This window comes from Acomys russatus, chromosome 22 (assembly GCF_903995435.1).
Source record: "Acomys russatus chromosome 22, mAcoRus1.1, whole genome shotgun sequence".
Classification (NCBI taxonomy): Eukaryota; Metazoa; Chordata; class Mammalia; order Rodentia; family Muridae; genus Acomys; species Acomys russatus.
This window is the reverse complement of record NC_067158.1, coordinates 14,733,094-14,753,594: the sequence shown is the minus strand read 5'-3', so window position 1 is coordinate 14,753,594 and position 20,501 is coordinate 14,733,094. Positions and strand designations below refer to the sequence as shown.

At 47.8% G+C, this 20,501-nt stretch overlaps 1 protein-coding gene across 1 annotated transcript in view; it reads left to right on the top strand.

Moving 5' to 3' along the window:
- Window positions 1-20,501, top strand: part of Pkd1l1 (polycystin 1 like 1, transient receptor potential channel interacting) — a 200,447-nt gene that overhangs the window by 75,309 nt on the left and 104,637 nt on the right. Inside the window, exons 32-43 of the mRNA XM_051164713.1 lie at window positions 571-744; window positions 2,030-2,149; window positions 2,232-2,306; window positions 4,787-4,943; window positions 6,157-6,292; window positions 7,232-7,316; window positions 7,740-7,916; window positions 9,184-9,302; window positions 13,636-13,746; window positions 18,257-18,368; window positions 19,285-19,368; window positions 19,901-20,049. Coding sequence (XP_051020670.1) covers window positions 571-744; window positions 2,030-2,149; window positions 2,232-2,306; window positions 4,787-4,943; window positions 6,157-6,292; window positions 7,232-7,316; window positions 7,740-7,916; window positions 9,184-9,302; window positions 13,636-13,746; window positions 18,257-18,368; window positions 19,285-19,368; window positions 19,901-20,049 — 1,499 coding nt within the window. The remainder of the gene's footprint in view (window positions 1-570; window positions 745-2,029; window positions 2,150-2,231; window positions 2,307-4,786; window positions 4,944-6,156; window positions 6,293-7,231; window positions 7,317-7,739; window positions 7,917-9,183; window positions 9,303-13,635; window positions 13,747-18,256; window positions 18,369-19,284; window positions 19,369-19,900; window positions 20,050-20,501) is intronic.

Genomic DNA, 20,501 nt, shown 5'->3' with positions numbered 1-20,501 from the left:
TCAGTTCTGTTCATAAATAGCTCTCCCCTAGCATGCTTAGTACCAAAAAGTATTTAAGTTGCATTGAAAAACTTAAAATTCGGTGCTATTACCACCTGCTTGCTGAGCCATAGCCCGTGTAAAACAAGTCAGTCCCAGCTCTCTGTGCACCCAGGGCTGGTGCCCAGCTAAAATGTGACTGTGTCCTGTGAAAAGTGCTGAGGACGGGGATATTTAGAAAATCTTTTGAGATCAGAAAGGAAAGAAATGGTGGGAGGCCTAAGAGAGGAGAGATGTCTCTCTGAGCTAGGACGGAAGAAGCAGAGAACTCGTTGGTACTAAAGCTTCGGAAACAGCAGCAGGAGTCCGGGTGGTGAAGGTGTGGTCCAGTGACTGCTGCAGACATGGTGGGGTGGGAAGGAAGGAGGCAGACCCAGTCACCATGAGAGGCAGCCACCTGCACCAACGTGGTAGCCAGGAAGTGTCCAGCTTTCAGCCAAGAAGCTTTGGAGTCTTGTTCTAAGAGTCAGGATTCCACTCTGCTCACGTGCGTGTCTGTGTCCGAGAAAACCACTGTGGCTTCTGTTTCAGCTTTTCTACTCAAAGTTCACGGAGTACCTGGAGGATTTCCACATCTGGCTCTCGCTATATAGCCAGCCCGACTCCAGCAGCTACCTACACACACAGAGACTTGCGGTGTCCTTCTGCCTGCTGTGTGTCTACTCCTGCCTCACTGCCCTGGTCACTGTGGGAGGCCGCGAACAGGTAGGAGTCAGCAATTTCCCCCACAGTAGCATCCTAATATATATATATATATTTTAAGATTAATGTATACAGTGTTTTGCCTACATGTACACTTGCATGCCAGAAGAGGGCACCAGATCTCCTTATAGATGGTTGTGAGCTACCATGCACTTGCTGGGAATTGAACTCGGAACCTTTGGAAGAGCAGCCAGTGCTCTTAACCTTAGGCATAAAGTTTGTTCTTCTTTTTATTGGAGATCCTGGAGAATGGCTTGAGGTAGGGAGAGGAATCTAGCAATGTGCTGAGTGGACCAGCTAATAATATGGCTGGAAGCAAAGCTGGAAAGGTCTCCAAGCCCTCAACAGTCCCTGTGACAATTCACACCCTGGGTTCCATACAGCATGGTATTCAAGTTGAAGGGAAACAGGCTAAATCTCTTTTGAAGACTTATTTTTATTATTTTTTTATTATGGGTACACATGTTACGAGGAGGGTAAGAACATGAGCTTATGAATGCCGGTGCCTTCAAAGGCCAAAGGAGGGGACAGATCCCTTGTGGCTGGAGTGTCAGGTTATTCGTGAGCCGCCTGCTGTGGGTGCTGGGAAATGAACTAGGATTCTCTGCAAGAACAATACATGTTTTTAATCATTGAGTCATCTCTCCAGCCCAACGTTGTTTTCTATGAGAAATTCATGATCATTCATGGGGCCAGCCACCGGGTTCACATGGTCCTCCAGACAGTTGGACGATACAAGAATAGTAGCTGTGTCGAGATTGAGTTCAGTCATCTGTCCTAGGACATCAGGGTGTGGTGAATCCTCAATGTGGCAGCAGATATGATCACGCTTAAAGTTATGCCGAATTTTCAAATATAAAAATATGTCGGTAAAACTTATAACAATAAACAAACAATGACGAAGAAATGTCATCAAGTGACATGAAGGGACCTGCTGGGGCTCCCTGGAGAGCTCGGCTACCCTGGGCACCTCCAGGGCACTGTCCAGGATGTCATCTCCTCCTCTGATGGGGGCATACTGAAGCTCTTAGCACCTCCTGTGAGAATTGTAATCAGGACTTAGCCAGCTGAGCCCAGGTCTTGTGGGTGCTCGGGCAAGCATTTCTTCAGTTCACACAGATGTGTCAAGGAGGAAAAACATTTTGTCTTGTTAATGCCCCATGGTGGAGGCAATGCTTCTGGGAGAAAGGGCTTTAACCAAACAGGAGTCATATTCATATTGAATACTCTTGGAATTCTGCGTGTTGGGCTCAAGGGGCCTAACAGCCATGTGATTGAACCATTACAGCACCCCCTGGATGTGGGTCCCACTTACATCACTCTGGAATCCTTCAATCTGGGTCTCCTGTGCACCCTCCTGGCCTGTCCAGTTGCACAGCTCCTGTCACTGCTCTTCAGGTTCAGCAAGGTACTGCAGCTGTGTGGCCCTATCCTCCCAGGGAGACCCCTGATGTAGGAGGCCCTTACCAGCCAACTTCTTTACTTCACAGGAAGCCAGAGGGCATCCACGGGCTGTGCCACAGTGGCCTCTAAGAGGAGTGGAGACAGAGGCATCTCGGGGTACGGTGAACTGAGAACAGCTGCTGGCTGGTCCTCAGGGGCCAGTCTCTTAAAGGCAGTGCATGCCTGCTTTCTGTTTGTCTTGTTCATTGAAAAGAAACATTACTAGATATATTTAAAGCCACTTTTTTTTTCTTGGACCATCATCCCTTGCAGATAATAATCTTGTAACCACCATTTCCAGAATGATACGAGCCATAGCCAGCCACCACATTGGCAAGAAAACATGGCTTTGTGGCGAGCAAATTCCTTCCCCCAGATCCTATTCTTCACTAGTCCCCTTTTGAAAACCTTGATAGCCACATTGATCACTTTCTCTCCTTATGGCTCTTTTAATTTTTTAGCAACACAATTTTCTCCTGCTCCATAATTCCCCATGAGTAGCACTGGGTGGTTGAGGGCTTGACCAGGCTCATATCAGGGTGGAGACATCAAAGTCCTCCAGGCCTGCCTCATCTCTCAAGCTCACTCTGGTGAGGACAAGACAGAAGCATCTCTGGTAAGACCACAGCTGTGCCTAGTTCAAAGTCATACATTTGCTTTTTCCCCCCATCAGCCCCTGATCCCAGTAGGAGACCAGATTCGAGGCAGCTCTCCCAGGTAAGTGACGTGACATGCAGTTGCTAATTCTACAGCATAAGATGCTTTCTTCATGTCAGGAAGCTAACAAGGCAACAGTTTTTCTTTAACCCAGCTAGCTCTCAAAATAATTATCATCGAGAGACTATGATTTATTTTATAATTTTTGAAGCATTAGAGCTAGGCAGATATTAACCCTTTAAGCTATTTTTCTATTTCCCAGCTACACCCCAAGTTACTTGCCAATAGGTCATCCTGTCTGGGCTGGATCTGCTCCATCAGGCCACGCCATCTTTCTTCAACTTCTTCCTTCTCCTCTCTCTCTCCCAGTTCACCCGGCCTGGGATCCAAAGCTGAATAGCAACCAGATCTTGGGGGCCACTGTAGCATCTGAATACACAGAGCACAAGACCAATTCCTAACAGTCTTAGCTAGTCTTTCTGATGCTGTGAAGAGACACAGCATGTCATTGGAACTGGTTTACACTTCAGAGTTTTAGTCTATTATTGTCATGGTGGGAGACATGGCGAGATGAAGGCAGACATGGTGCTAGAGAGTTTTACATCTGGATTCACAGGCAGCAGGAAGAAAATGAGAAGAAAATGAGATGCGCTTAGCCCTGGCTTGAGCATATGAGACTTCAAAGCCCACCCCCTAGTGACATACTTCTGCCTACAAGGCCACACCTACTCCAACAAGACCACACCTCCAGTGGGAGGTGTCAACCTCCAGTGGGAGGTGTCAATCCCTATGAGCCTATAAGGCTGTTTTCATTCAAACTACCACAGATGCTAAAAACTACATTTCTCTGGCATCTTCCTGTGGCTGTGGCCTGACCATATTTGGATCCAATGAATAGCAAGGGCTGGTCTTCCAGAGAATGTAGGCCATTTTCAAGATGAAGGAAAGGTAGGGCTAGGTAAGCGGACACACCACAGCGGCATCTGGGAAGTCCTGTGGGTGCGTCCAGTGAGATCCTGGTGGGCCTATGGAAGAACAGGAGGAGAGTCAATGGGGAACCAAAGCTAGGGTCTGTGTTGCCTTTTCTGTAGACAGGGCTTAGATGGGACAGGTCCCTATGGACTCAGAACTCTATGCAAATGAGGAACAGTCTCTAATGTTATCATGGTGGTTGCATTGCACTGGGATTTTGGGGGCTCTGTGTGCTGCTGCCCTTGGGTTGCTGGTACCCTTAGTGGGTTGTTTCCTGCAGTGGCACATCAGGGCTTCCCTGGTTCCCACACTTTCCGGGCAGTGGCTTTCACTGCTCCATAGCACACAGCCCCCCACCCCACCCGACTCCCTGTTCCTAAGCAAGGTACTCTCAGGCCCCACTTGCTCAGCATGCCCTTTGAACCCACCCCTAAGTACTTACTAAGGCTCTGGCCCTCACCCTCCAACCTTTCTTCCTTTAGTGGGTTTTATAATCTATTAACCTGACTGCCTGCAGCTGCCAGGAGGCTGCCAGCATTGACTCCATAGATCAGAGGTTGGGTACAAAGGAGCTGGCCCAGGGGCAGAAAATAACATCATTGAAAAGCCACCTGAGGCCGGGTGGTGGTTGCACATGCTTTTAATCCCAGCACTTGGGAGGCAGAGGTAGGCAGATCACTGTGAGTTCGAGGCCAGTCTGGTCTACAAAGGAAGTCCAGGACAGTCAAGGCTACACAGAGAAACCTTGTCTTGAGAGAGAGAGAGAGAGAGAGAGAGAGAGAGAGAGAGAGAGAGAGGAGGGAGGAAGGGAGGGAGGGAGGGTAGAAGGGACGCAGGCCACCTGAGCCCTGTGTTTGGCAGGGCCCCCCGTCTATCCATGCCTGTCCTCAGTGCTGGCTTCAATGGTCACTGGTGTTTCAGAGACAGCAGAAAAAAGTGGCATTGACTTAACCTGACCTTGTCACAATTTCAGCATCCCGCATCAGACATTCTCCCCGAGACTGACCGGGCTTGGAGGATGGCAGCCAGTAGCAGTGGTGTGGTCTGTTCATCCTTTACATCGGAGGCCTGCAGGGATAATGACCTTGCTCAGAGAGAGAAGAGGCACCACTCTCCTCCCAGTTCACAAGGTGACATCCCCCTATGGCTGTACTGAGTAGCCCCCGTTCCTGCTGACAAAACAGTGGTCTGTGCCCATCCGGAGAGGCAGAGCAAGCAGAATGTACCTGGTCCACATGACACTAAACATTCTGTTCTTCTCTACAACCCAAGCATGGGTCCAGGCCTAGGCCTATCTAACCATAATGTCTGTCTTTAGTCCAGTCCTGCTGAGTCTGGCTTACAGGCTCAATCCAATCCTTTTAAAAGTCAGCATGATAACCTTACCTGTTAAATTTCTCAAAGTCAAAGCTCCACTTCTTTCTATGCAAAACAGAGTAACAGCTCCAGCTTCAAACTACAGCAGGGGCTCACTGAGCTGGAAGAGGAGGGGAGGTAATAGGAAAGGTTGTGCCAGTGGAGTCAGGGGGGAGACCCACTGGAATCTGGGTCCCAGGAACTGACCATTGGGATGGAAAGGCCTGACGAACCTGGCCGAGTAGGGATGGAGGACAGGGCTGTCAGCATATAACTGCAAGGCTCCAGGGACGCATGATGTGTGGACAAATGGTCAACAGAGGCTTCGGGCACGAGACGGGCGCTGCTGTGTAGACAGTCGTCAGCACGGTCTGTGTGCTCAACTGGCCAAGGCTGTACCTGCCCTACAGCTCATACTAGGGGAGAAGGGAAAAGGTCGTGTCTACACATCTAGGAGCACTCAGCTAGGCAAGCTTATGGTAGTAGCACCAGTATTGGCAGGTTGTCCCAAGACTCTTGCTTAGGTATGCTGGGCACAGAGTTAGGCTGCAAAGCCAGAACTCAGGAAGAGAAGTTCACTGTGGATTATGCAGAGAAAGTACAGTTTAAGATGACCCAGCTCCGTCAGCCAGCTCCACAGTCCTCGTTTCCCACTGCCACCCCTGCTCTTCAGGCAAAGACCATGTCCCAGTTCAAAGAGCATCATCAAACAGGAGGAACTCCCTCTTTGCCCCTTTGTTCTATTTAGACTTTCAACTGATTCGAATGAGGCCCACCCACATGGGGGAGTGCTATCTGCTTTGCCCCGCCCACTGATTCAAAGATCACTGTCCTCTCTGGACCTTCCTTACAGATACACCTCAAATAATGTGTGACCGTATGGGTTATATCCTGTGGCCCAACAAAGGTGGCAAGCTCCCATCACACTGTCAGTGTGGGCATGACAAGGTCTGCCAGCCTGCTAATCTCCATCCTGCTCTTCCTTAGTTCTCGGCAGTGGTTTTGAAGGACTTGGACTCCAGCAGTCAAGGGTCTATCTGCTCTGGCCGAGCTCTGTGGCCTGGGCCATCTGTGGGTTGGCTTCCCTGGCCTGTGGCTTGGGGACAGGATTCCTAGGCTACAGGTGAGTGACTGAAGTTTTTAGGTATCTGCACGTACTTGATAGATGGCTAGGATCGGTGAAGAGATGCATGTGTTTCAGGGAACTCATGCAGTTACCAACGTCTCTATTTTCTCCCTTACTCCATCCCTTCTGAGGGTGAATACAATCATATGCAAACCCCAAAGGGTCATTTGGCACTGCCAGGTCTTCAACAGAAGCGCTATCTAGACCAAACAAGAAGCTTAGGGGTGGGTACTAAAAATGTGGGGAGGGCATTTTGCCACTAAGCTTAACAGAGGAAAATCCCTGATGCTGGCCAAAGTCAACCATTTATTGTCTGGTATTGTTTAAAAACAAAACAAAACAAAACAAAAAAAAAATGTATACTGTTGAGCTGGTCTGTGATGCATATGTCATAGATCCTAACTAGCCCTTCCCATGTGTTCCTTTTCATCTGGCTTCTGTGTGGGTTGAGCCACCCTTTGTGGCTCTGGAAAAGCCTACATCATGTCCCTAGCCCATGAGGAGGGCGGCCACTCAAGGCTCTTTCTTCCTGCCAATGTTTCTTCTTCCAACTGTAATTCTGACCACTGTGTGGGGACAGGACAGGACAGGTACCAGAAGCTTCTTCACACCCCTGTTGGCTTAATCCAGTGGCATGTGGAGGAAATGTGGAGTCTTTATACCAACACCACCATCCACAGTTCCCAGCTCCCCGTCTGTGCTCTGTCCTGACTTCAGACTTTTTATTCTTGGTGCTGGGAAGTTGCAGGGAGGTTGGTGTTCCCTCAGCAGGGACAGACTCTGTTTTGATGGGTCAACAGACTTGGTACCCATCCCACAGCCCCTCTTCAAGCACACCCCATGTCCCCCAGCAGGGAAGGCATCCTCTGACTGTAACTCTGTCTTCGTGGGTAGCTTACTCTCATGAAGGTGCTGACAGACCCCTCTTCTGGGCAGGTTTGTGACAGTGCAGTGTATATGGTGGCTGCACCTACTGTCTCTCTCTGTGGTCTGCTGTGCATTTGTCACCCAGCCACTCATGGTAAGAATCTCCCCTGTGGTGGAGGTGCCTTCGTGAAGAGGGGGCAGGGGAGGAGAATGGCCAGGGGCTGTGCTTTTTGGTGCTGGGAGTCTTCTCTTCATAATTTGAATTAGATGTGATAAGAAAATCTGGGAGCCAGGCCCTAGGTCAAGCTACACCTCAACCTGGTACTCAGAATTTTTAAAATCCCAAAAAACAATGAACTATTTTGCCTCTATTTTCAGTTTATGAATTTGTTCCCTAGTGGGCCCAAGTACGTCTCTTGGTGAAGGCCACACTTAGTGACTAAGTGCTGGGGATCTCAGGGTAGTGCCTTCTGGTATCTTGTATGAGATGAAGGCAGCTGGCAGCGCAAGACCAGAAAGATGGCTCTATGTGGGAGGGACACAAACAGACGCCTGCTCTGTGGCACCTCTCTTTCAGATCTGCTTGGCAGCACTGGCCTTTGCTTGGAGAAGACAACATGACAGACAGTTTTTTCTGGAGTCTTTATGTGATGCAACCAAAGACCTGGGTTTGGAATTGGAAGAACGTTTCAGAACCCACATTCCTCTTTCTCCTAGCTCTTATGGTCCTGACAGTGCTGAGGAGGCTGAAAGGGTGAGCATGCAGGGGGTGGGGGGATGGGGTGGTGAGGGGATCAGAACTGCTCTGTCCCCACTATGAAGAATTTCTCATGCTTCTTTCCTTACCTTTACCCCAATCCCGGGGATATCAGAGCCAGAAGGAAATGAGTGCATTCGAAAACGTAGAGGCTGATGAAAAGTATAACTTCTCGCCACAGTTCAGAGAACTTCTAGATCGTTGGCTTTTCAATGCACACACGTCTCTCTCACTTCCACACAGACGTTAGCAGTCTCTGAGTCCCAAGTGTGGTGCCATTCTATACCCTCTCTGGCCCCACCCTTCAATACCATAGCTTCTGAGAAGCGGCACAACTCTACTCTCTACACACCTGCAGGCTCCCAGCTTCCCTTTCATCCTCCAAGTCTTCCGACCTCTGTCAGCACCAGCCACTGGGTGTAGCCCTGAGGCAACTAGAGAGCTTCCCTTGCTAGCTAGTCTATCTTCAGCCCTGATCAGGCCTGATGCCCCAGACCTGTACCTGCCATCACCTTAAAACTGTGATGCTCCACCTGCCGAGACTCCCATGCACCCAGCCACAGGTCACGGTCCTTGGGACATAGGCATATCTGAAGCACGAGCCCAACCCCCAAGGCTCACTTCACAGCACTTGCTCTGTATTTCTCAGAAGCCCAGCAGTTCTGGGAGGAAGGACCGAGGGCCCAGGGGCTGCTCCCTGAATGTGCCTAGAATGGGTAAGCAGATGAGTGAGAAATGAATGGGTGACTATTTCCCATGGGTTTGGCTGTTAGCTACTGTTAGCCCTATTCATAAACACGTGTAGCTACAACATGGAAGCAATAATGCTTTTATTACACAAGGCAACCAAAGGTCATTTCATACTAAAGCAAACTACTTAAATTCACTTTTCCGGTCTTTGAGGGTCTCTAACAGGAACTACTATGCAAATACCAGAGGCAATTGCCCCTGGGATTGGAAAGCAGTGAACATACCTCTCTCATGTGAAGTGATGCTTTCTAATAGCCCAGATGCAATCCTTGCCAAAGGAGCTGGCCTGGGACATGAGCAGAGTTTTCGAATGTGTCTACTCCATCTCTCCCGTTGCCTCCCCCACAACACAGTGTGTGTTAACTGTACAAAGTCCCTCTTTGTCCCCTGAATTCAATGCACAGAGCAGCGATGACAGCTCTTGGGTTGGCAAGGACACCAAAGGGCCCTCTCTCTCCAGTGCTGACCTCAGTATTCTGGTGCTCTCTCCACACCCCACACCCCACCGCCACAGGTCTTAGCTGCCCGAAAACGAGAACGCCACCTGCGCTGGACTCAGCCACCATCCAGGGCCAAGCTCAGCGTGACCAGGGAGAGGCTAAGGAGAGAGAGCCGCTTGCAGGCAGCCCTGAGGTGGGTGCTGGTCAGAATACAGTGGGCTTTCTCTGGCCCTGCCTTCTCTTCAGAGGGAACAAACAGTTATGAGATCTCGAGATGCACTTGGGAAACGCCTTTTCTGTGGCCAGCCTGCGCCAGAGTGCAAGGGACTGAGACACTGCCCTGAAGATGATTGTTCTGTCACCTGCCTGTAATAACCAGTGGCCCAGAGCCCTGCGCCTCAGGTCCCTCAGCCATGCGGCCTCACATGCATCACATTTCATCCCCTCACATCACACCGTGCTCAACACTAGACCTGGCACTCTCCTCCTTCAGCTGGATACACAGGGCTGTGAAAACCCAGGAGCATATGCCGCACCTCTTCATAGGCGTTGATTGTGCAACTGCATGTTACACTTTACGTGGACATGTTCTGGGCATCAACACAAAATCCATTTCAAAATTTTAGGTAAAATGTGAAGTTTAGTAACGATGCTCCTGAGACAAGCCTCTCCAAATTAGACTTCATCCAGGCTTCTTCCTGTCGCTGGTACCCACTCCCCTCCCCATCTATGGCGGACACTAACAACCGTCCCTGAAGGAACCCTCTAGTCAGTGTTCCGCAGTTCTGAATTCTAGATCCCAGATGACTTTAGTCTGTCAAGAATTTCGAAGGTACAAATATTTTCCCCACAATGATGTTGTCACCTCTAGCTAATCATCTGTCTTAAAAATCCTCCCTCATCACCTGCACATGGCCAGCTCCCTTAAACAAAGAACACGGCCGAAACAAATCCATTTCCAACGCAGAGAGCCATGGCATTACTACAACGTCACATTCAAAGTGAGGGGAAAAGGAATTCTAGGAAGACAAGGCTCTGCCAAACACTTGTAACTTGTTCAGTCTCCCCATAAAAGCAGAGTAGTTAGATTAGCCCCAACCAAAACCACCAAAAACATGCTCAGCAGGCCTAAATAAAACACACACACACACACACACACACACACACACACACCTCGAAATCACACAGGTATGGTAAGCTCTGTGTAGCTAGTGCCCTGAGCACTGCATTCTGCCAGAGCAAGACAGGAAGGGAACTGTAGGTGTCTGAGCATTGAGAACAGGAGAGTCAAGCGCTCTTGAGGGGTCACACCACACATACCCCAGTTCACAGGTGTGCGTAACATCTTGAACACTGGTTATCTGATGCCCACAGAGCTTGCTAAGCTGAGCAGAGCAAAGCTGAGAGATCCAGCTTCATGCTGAGAGAGAGTCACAGGCAGAGTCTACGCCAAGGTGGACACCAGAGAACACAGCTAGAGATAGTACGTTCAGATGGGGTCAAAACTAACTCTTTTTGCAGATGTCATTAGTAAAACGTCTGGGGGAAATCCCAGAAAAATAAGATTTTAAAAAATCACAAGCAGAAGCAAATTTAGTGAAGTAGCCAATAGTAAAACTAAGAATCAAGAGCCATTGTCTTTTGTAAGTTGGGTAAGATGCAACACCAGACTGTTCGGCACAGCAAAAGACAGGATGCTTGGTGACATCTTAATGAGAAATGCATAGAACAGTCAGGAAAGTTAGGAAACAACCCTGCTGGTTCAAATGGAGACTGAAACCAGAGGCAATACATCAGTGCCTACTGGCTCCATCAGTGGAGCACTGGCATCATCCTTCAGCCTAGTGTCACACAGTGGGAGAGGGCAGACAAGCAATCACATGGCCTTCTAATTTTGTCACTGTTGCTGTCTTTGAAAAGATTTGTTTATAGAATGAGAGAAAGGAAACATGATTTCTAGCTCAAAAATTCCAAAATCCTATGGTCTTCAACATGAATTAAAATCCATAAGGATGAAATAATAGAGTGCTATTTTTCTAGGTGTGTCCATTTACAAAATAACTAGGAACAACCTGGCTCCTGTCTTGAGGCCTCTGACAAAGTGTACATGAGAGCTTAGATCACTTCCTAAGGAAGAAATCAATGAGAATGAGCAGCCATTGCCGAAGACTCAGCAGCCAATGGAAGAGACCGTGTCCGTCAAAGACAGTGCAGCTTGGCATTGAATCAAAGGCAGCACCTGTGTGAACCGAAGCTCCCAAAATGGAATGGTAATGATGCCAATTTAGAGTGGTACCCAACCATGAGATGCTCAGAAACAGCTCTTAAAACATTAGGAAAAGAGATTACCCATCCTGCCTCCCCTCATAGACTCCAAGAAGCACACAGGAGGACAAGGCTGCTCTCTTCACAGAGGTGTTCCAGCCAGAGCCCAGGAAAGCAAATGAACCACTCAGAACCTGAGTGGTTTTTGCAATTTTAAAGAGATTGATGAATGTGGGCATTGCACATGAACAGCAGTCAACACAAAAAGAGATGAGACTCTTTCCTTTTTTGTTTTTGTTTGTTTGTTGTTTTGTTTTGTTTTGTTTTGTTTTTTCCTCCGTGGTAACATGTAGTCTACACTCAGATCACAATGAATAAGGACAAGGGGAGGTAAACTGACAAGTCTACAGTGCAGAGAACCAGTTTGTCCAACAAGTACACTGCAAAGCAATTGTAACGAAATGGAGCTACGGATTATAGAGACCTGGGCCAAAAAGTGGCCAGAGAATTAATGGACTAAGCAAGGAACACCATAGCTTTTTTCAACAGATGCACAAACTGTGTTTGACAGAATCAAGTGTTCACTCATGAAAGAAATGGGGGAAAGTTCATGAGCTTGAAATAAGAAAGTTTCCTGAGACGAATAAAGGGTGTGGGTGGCTCCCTGATACTCTGAGATCAGAAATACCCGGCGATGACCCTCTCCCCACTTCCACTGAACATCAGCATGGAAATATGGGCCAGTGAGCCCAGGTGGAGAAGGGAGGATTGGTGATTCAAAAGGCAAACAGCAAGCAGCCTCCCGGCAGATGGCAGGAAGCAACACTTCTAAGATACAGCCAGTGTTAAAAAGCACCTGCGGCTGGGGAGATGGAGGCCTCCATCCGTAAGGAACTCTCTGTGCAAACATGAAGACCTGAGTTTCATCCGCAGCACCCATGTGAAAACTAAGCCTGCGCTTTGCAGCACTGTGGGAGTGGAGACAGGAGGATCTCTGTCTAGCTAGCCCAGCAGAATCAGTGAGCTACAGGCTCTGGTGAGAAGCCCTATCTTAAAAATAAGGCGGACAGCTTGTGAGAAAACAACACCCAAAGTTGACTCCTGGCTTACACACACATGTGCACCTATACACATATAAGCATGTACACATACACCCACACAGCAGAAAGCACCCATGCATCCCTACATGTCTGCAGTAAAGAATAGTTGAACTTGAAAGTTCAGTGCTGTTTCCTGCAGCACTGAAGAAACTCAAGTATTCCAATAAAAACGTAAGCAAGCAAGCAAATAAAAATGTACACCCAATCCCACAAAACTCTGATTTGAAAAGAAATCTGAAGACGACATCATGCATATCAACTGGAGAGAGCAGTGCATTACCACGTTCCAATTTGACCTGCAGACTCAGCACACTCCACCCAAATCCCGTAAGCTACACAAAACCGATACCTACAGCCTGCTTCCCAAACGACTATGGGAAACAAAGAAACTAGAATAAGGAAAGCAATCCTGAAAAAAGAACCAAGTTGGAGGGCTGATGCTGTGCACTCCTAATATATACCAGGGAGCTGCAGAGACTGCTGTGGGTTGTTGGGTGAAACAATAGATCACAGATCAATGGAACAGAAGAGAGAGCCCAGAAACAGACCATGAGTAAGCCCAAGCTGTTTTATTGACAAAAAGCATTAAGACAATTCAATGGACAAATGAACAGTCTTTTCAAAATGGGGTTGAGAACACTGGATGTTGATAACATAAAAGAACAAAACCAACACAGAGGTGTTGAAATCCCCTTTCTAGCTAAGGCGCTATTGGAAACTTCTAGCTGGTGGGAGAAGAAGAGACCGTTTTCCTTAAGGGTGTGGCCCGGGTAGGTCAACCAAGCTCCAGTGGATGGCCACACGCTGCAGAGCATAAGCGCAGCACGAATTGCACTTGATGGGTTAAAAAAAAATAAATAAAAGACAAAATTGAATGAGTAGGGAAGGTGGGGGGCCATCTAGAAGAATTTGGGTGAGGAGATGATAACAATCAAAGTGCTTTGTGGGAAGTTCTCAAAGAAGTAATGAAAACAAGAAAGGGGGACTTCTAAAAAGACTAAGAATAAACACAAACTTTAATCCATCTCATGACTTTTAGTAATTTATCTCTACAGGGGCACAGATGCCCTGCTCCCTAAAGTACTTTTCTGAAGGGAAATAAGTATGTGGGTGCTCACGGCCTCCTAGGCTGCTTGCTCACTCTCCAGCCTCTCTTCCCAGAGACATCATCACGCACAGCATCATGTTACTGCTGCTTTTGTTGATCACATATGGGAGATTCTGCCCAGGAGAATATCCTCTCAATCAAGCCATCAGGAAGGAATTTACAAGGTAGGAGGTGTTGGGGAGCTCCTGCAGATCCTGGGGTGGAGGGGGTATTGCAGTAGTTCATGGTCACTGAACTCACACCCAAAGAGAACTTCAAGCTCTGGGTTCCAGAAAAAATTCCCTTCGCTTTATTCCAGAAAGAGCAGCCTGACATGCTCTCCCCACTCCTTCAGTCAATCGTACCTGTACAAGGCTGTGCTTAGAGAAAGGTCGGCACACACCTTTAATCCCAGCACTCAGGAGGCAGAGGCAGGAGGATTGCTGTAAGTTAAAGGTCAGCCTGGTCTACAAAGCAAGTCCAGGACAACCAAGGCTACACAGAGAAACCCTGTCTTGTGTGTGCGTGTATGGGGGTGGGGTCGGTTCTTCATTGCAGCCTGCATGTGAAGTCTGGGTAAGGCTGTCTAATTACCCATGTTAGCAGAGGGCTCCATCTGAAGACTTTGGGCAGGTGCTAAACATCTCATCTGGGTCAATAATAAAAGAAGGTCTTAGCCCAAGAGGGTCATACCATCTACTTTGCAGAAAAACATCAGTGTTCTTCAACCAAAGGCTATAGTCACAATTCATGATTCATGACATGCACTTTCAAAGTGCACTTCTCTACCGGGCTTTCTTTCACGTCTCAAGTGTTCATTTGCTTTTTCCTGCTTCCAAATGCAGCCGACTTCCATCCTAAGTAAGCACTGTCTAAGGGAACAGTCCAAGGCAGCAGCACACTCCCATGGCATCTGACATGCGCATGTCTTTCTGGGGTCTTGACACCCCTGAAATGAGGATGCCCAAGGAGATGAGTGCATACACTCGGTAGAACATTCTTATGTCAGTGAAAGTTATCAACCAGGCAGTTTCTTTAAGGCAGTTTGACTCTGGCGATCTGAATTATAACTGCTTACTGTCTAGTGACAGGGAGTATAACGGTCCCACAAGTTCTGGGGTTTCCTTTCCCTTTCTGCAGAGAATATTTTAATGCCCATCTCTGTGGCATTTTTATGAATATGTTGCCTTTGATTCTCATTCAGTTTTATGTAAATATATTCATTACATGTTTGGCAGGAGGGGATGGTAGTAAAATCCATTTCGTCTTTTTATTTAAGGACATACTTTAAATTCCGTAAGACGGAGGAACACTGACACCCTGCTAGATGGTGACTCGCGAATGTCATTCCCTTTAGTCTTACAATCATGTTGCTCTTTAGCAAGGAACTGCACGGACATCCCAGCACTTGGACTTGCCCTGTTCAATGTCTTCTACTTCAACAATTTAGTTCGTCCATCTGAACAAGGGCATCGGTTATGCCAGGAGGGGGCACTGTGAGCAAAACAAAGAGACCATATTGGGTTTGTTTTTGTTTTGTTTTGTTTTAGACATAGAAATCAAAACACACAAATAAACACTGATTTAGCTAGTTTATTTTTATCTCATGTTTCATGAATTCCTTTTTATTTGGCATTTCTCATATGCCTCTTGATTGTTAAATATTCCAACTGAGATAAAAGATGCAAAATTCCTATGTGCCTCAAAAATTTGGATAACCCTCTCAAATGTTGATTCAGGTGGGCTTAGAGACCTTATTTTTCCCAAAAGGAAGGAAAACCTTGCTGTCTCTTGCCTTGGTCACAAGGCCGGGCCATATTTATATATCATGGCTCAAAATGGGATGTTTAAAGTGCTCTCTTTCTGCCTCACCAATCCCTGTAGTAGCAAATCCTAAAAATCAACAAGTCCTGAGAGGCTGGTATTTGTAGCATTCCTGGGGGGTGGGGTGGGGGAAGCTGAGGAGAAACGAATCCTGTGAAATCCAGGGGCCTCTCTTGGTTCCCTGTGGCTGGCAGTCCTCTGCTCTTGGCTGCTACAGCACCCGTTATAAAGCTCAGAAGATGAGATGGCAGATTTCTGTCCTCAACAACAACAAAATTACTCTAATATCAAATGGTATCACATATAATTTGTATTTGAAGTACTTCTGAACTCACTTAACGTCTTCATGAAGTAAGTCCCAAGTCAACAAAACAAAACTAAGCCACAAGGAAAGGACCAATAACTAGAGGTGGGGCAGAAGCCACCTTGCCTCCGTCCCAGTGCCCCTGGGAGGTGACTGCTGATGCTCTTTCTCCTTGCCGGACAGGCACTCTGACCCATTTGATATAATCGCTATAATTAGTGTACACAGGACTAGGGCATGCTTGAACCCTTCGGTTCACTTCCTGCTCTCCAGTGAGCAGGAGCGAGCGAGCAGGCAATGGTTCCTTTGTGAGAGGATTCATGAGCTCTGGGTCACAACAGGTGTTTCTTGACAGTCTCTTTAATGTTGTCCCAAAGGAAAGCAAGTATCAGGGAGTGATAACATTTCTCTGAATTAGCAAGTTTGGGCCTGGGGGCGTAGCTCAATGGTAGGTCACATACTTAATGTGGCCAAAGCCACCTTGGGGTTGATTTCCCAGCACCTCAAAAAGAGCTGGAGAGATGGCTCAGTGGTTAAGGATACTAGCTGCTCTTCCAGAGAACTCTGGTTCTGCTTCTTACACCCATATGGATGCTCACAACCATCTGTAACCATAGTCCCAGGGCATCTAATGCCCCCTTCTGGCCTCTGAAGGTACCAGGCACCCATGTGATGCACAGACATTCACGCAAGGAAAGCATCTATACACATAAAAATAAATGATTCTTGTATATTTTAAGTGTTGTAGGAACTCGGTATGGCTATTAAATGTACGCTAGTTTTTTGCCTGTTGTTTGTTTGTTTTTGTGTTTTAGAACAGATATAGGGCATACTAAGGGACAGGTGTGCAATATTGTCTGCCAAATATTCCTTCCTGCCTCCCGCCCTTCCACTGTCATTATGTACAGCGCTTTCTCCTAAGGGCCGTGAATATTTTCAGGGCTGTATCAGCTTTATCTGTGCCCCTACCCCACCTCTGCCTCCTTTTTGATTCTCTTTTCTTGGAAATGCTGTTTTGCCATCTCAGCCTCCAGATACCTCTGCAGCTCTCCCACGTGCTCAGAATTTGACAAGAAGGTTGGCCAGATCTTCACAGAAGCGTGTAACTGAGAACTAGCAGTCGGCAGAAGCTCTGCATCGATTAGGCTTCCAAAACAACAACAAACAAATACATGGATGGGTAGGAGGAAATCTCTACTCAAGAGAAGGGAACTAGAGCTGGAGAAGGCTCTGTGGTCAAGAGTGCATAATGTTTCTCCAGAGAACCCAAGTTCAGTTCCCGGCATCCAGGTCGAGCACCTCACAAATGCCTGTTTCTCTAGCTGCAAGGAATCCAGTTCTCTCTTTTGGTGTTTGCAGTTACCTGTACACACACACACACACACACACACACACACACACACACACACACACGGGCTTGGAATAAAAATCTAGAAAAAGGAGGAAGAGGGAAGAGGGATAGGAGGGAGGATGAGAGGAAGGAAGGAAGGATGGATGGATGAATGGAAAGAAGGAAGGGGAGAAAAATAAGTAACTAAAACAAGTTGGCTCAATAGCTCCTGGGCTTTTGTTCACACACGCTATAGAAATTTTGAACGTGTTTATAGTGTATATAAATTGTTAATGGGGGTAATTGTTTGTTTCTATTAACATATTTTGAATGTTTTTCCCTGTCCTTGGTTCCTTTTGATCGAATTGTCCAGCTTTTTTACATGGTTGTAAGAAACTACAGCACCCTGTTCAATGTCACTTCCCAAAGCCGCCTTAAGGAGTCCCTGCCCCACACCTGGGCAAAGACTCTCTGGCCCAAAGCATCCCCCTGCCAGCTCCTGCAGTGTGAATTCTGCTGGGGCTCTCCTCAAGGGATGGAGGTCATGTCACTGCAAGAGATGTCTGCAAGCAGCCTTCTGGCTGGTGTGCACTGGCACACATGACCTGCTGTCTGTATCTCAGCTCACCTCTGCTGTGAGTGCTCAGGAAATTCCACCCACCCATAGTTGGTGACCTAAGGCAAAGCCTGCCTCAAAATCAAGTGTTGAACATCTCACAGAATTAGATACTGTGCTAAAAGTGAAAAAACAGAAGCATTGCTGGGTGAAATTTTATACCACTATAAAGTAAAAATATCATTCACTCAAACTGTTATTGTAGGCTGGGTATATATACACACAAACATATATACATAAAAGCGTGTGTGTGTGTGTGTGTGTGTGTGTGTGTGTGTGTAATTTGTTTGTTTTCCCATAGAAGGACAGGGATTTTATCTTACTTCCCAGTGTCTAGAAGAATGTCTGGTGCATAGTATTTACACAGTAATGTTTGTTGAGTGAATGAATAAGATTTTTTTTTCCTACCATTTCTCTTTTCTCTCCCACTGAGTAGCGAAGTGAATTCTGGATCTGTACCTCATATTAAAGATGGCTTTGTCTTAATTCTCACAGAGTCCCAAGAGTGTGAGTGAGGAAAATATGGCAGAACAAAAGCAACCTCCTTCCCCTGCCCCCACACACACACTTGAAATTGTTCTTACAGATTCATGTCCCCTTTTGTTTTGTTCTTGAATTAAGAAATGCCAATCACCCCTTGGGAGACCTGAGCAGCACAGATGACTGGTGGGGCTGGACTCTGAGCACATTGCTGGATGGGCTTCCCCCAGAAGGACCCTCTGCTGGAGCTCAGGTGCGCATCCTTTCCTGTCTGTCAGAGGCCATGTGGCAGTGAGAAGAACCACAATACGGCGTAGTCTGCTCCATGGCACCATGGCAGGCAAAGAAACTTGCTACTCTCCTTGCCTGGAGGCAGTGTTAAGCCATTTGCATACTCCGGTCCATGCTTGCCAGTCCAAGCAAGGCCTGGACACTTTACCAGGGTTCAGGGTGAGACTGAGGAAGAAGCTAGTTTGCTGCTAGCAGTGCAAGGCCTCAGGACTACCTAGAGTAGGAGAGGCGGCCATGGCTAAGTCAGCAGCATTAGGGAAGCTTCCAGAAAAAGACAAGGTTGGTCCCAAGTTTTTACTGTCCCGTCCCTCATTCATATTTCACCTTCTCCCCTTTTTTCTTTCTTTTTCTCTCCCCCCCCCCCTCAAGACAGGGTTTCTCTGTGTAGCCTTGGCTGTCCTGGACTCACTTTGTAGATCAGGCTGGCCTCGAACTCACAGCGATCCACCTGCCTCTGCAGGTGGGATCAATGGAATGCGCCTGGCTCCTTCTCCCCTTTTTTAAAAATACAAGATCTTTGTCTTATATTCCTAAAACATTTTGTCCCTTGTTTCATTCTGTTGTATTCCGTGAGTGTCGTGGAGATGCCAGGGGTCATTCTCATCAGGGGGACTTCAAGGGGAAGGCATCTGAATGCATTCCTTTCCCAAAGAGGTGGCTGAGAAGAAAGTCATGATCGCATCCTCAGAAGGCTGGTTTCTGGAGTGCTCATCGCATCCTCAGAAGGGTCTTAAGGGCATTCCACAGATGCAGTGACCTGCGCCTCCCCAGACTGTCAGCAATCCTCTGTGGGGACGGGGGTGGTTGGGGGCGGGCGGGGGGGAAGAATGTCAACTGAAGTTCGCAATGCTCTTACACCCAGTCTCTTCTTCTTTCAGCCTGGAGCTCTGGGAGGGCAGTGCCACCTAATAGGCCCTTTAGTGATCAAGCAGTTGAGGGTTTCTGCTGGTGCTACATGCAGGGTAAGTGCACTGGGGATTCCGAGAGAGGGGCCAGCAGATGAGTCAAGCTCCTCCCACAGCTGGGAGGTACTGTGAGATTACCAGGTGCCAGGGTCTACCTTCCTCTTGTCCTTTCCAAGCATATTCTTGCACCCTTAGGAATCTGCCCGAGGACTGTTCTCTTCACTTCTAGAATTGGCAGTCTATGCAAAAGAAGGCTCTTCTTCTAAAAATCTGAAGCTAGAATATTCTTGTATGAATATTCTGATGGCAAAGGGCACCCTGAGCCAGCATCAGTCTTCAGTGCAATATTCTGCAGATTGTCCAGCCCCGCCCACCTAATTCCTCAGCAGCAGCCTTGAGCAGGCATAGCCTGGATCCTCCTGGTCTGAGAAAGCGGGCTGCAGAATGGTCCTTGAGAGTAGCGGGTTCCCTGATCACATAGTCGGGGCTGCCCTGTGTGTGGACAGAGCTTAGGAGCCCCACAGCACACATGGACTTGGGGACAGGGATTGATTGCGGTTACTTGATTGACTGATGGTTTGTGTTCCAGCCTCCCAGGCCGCTCTCAAAGCTCATGGAAAATACACTCCCTACAAGTAGTCGTGACCTTGACCTTGAGAACCGAAATATGACCCCTGGTGGTCCTAAGGCCTGTGAGGTGAAGAAAGAGAGCTACGTGCACAGCCTAGGAAGAACAAGGTCTGTGAGCATCAGTAAGCCCTCCTCTCAGGCCCTGTGCTGCTAGGTGGGACATGTCTGCTATAGGCTCAGCTTCTGGGCAGGCCTGGAAAGGGCCAGCATTGCTAAGGACTGGGCGGCACTCCTGCTTCAGAACAATCATGTGGAAGAACACTGACTCAGCATTCAGTCCCAAGTGCAGAAAGGAGAACAGAATGGAACATTCTTTACAAGTGGCTGCAAGGACAATTCATGGAGTCAACTGACTCTTTGTCCTTTGCTTACCCTGTGCCCAGCAGGGTACTCATGTGACCTTGGCTATTCCTCCCCTGATTCCGAGAGGGCCACAGATGCTGCCTTGAGATGCACTGGGCAGACGAGGAATGGCTCTTCCAGTGGATATAGATTCAGCATGTATATAGCATGCTTCCTGAAGTCCAGCCTGTAGTCAGATGCCCTGGCAATTCTGCAGG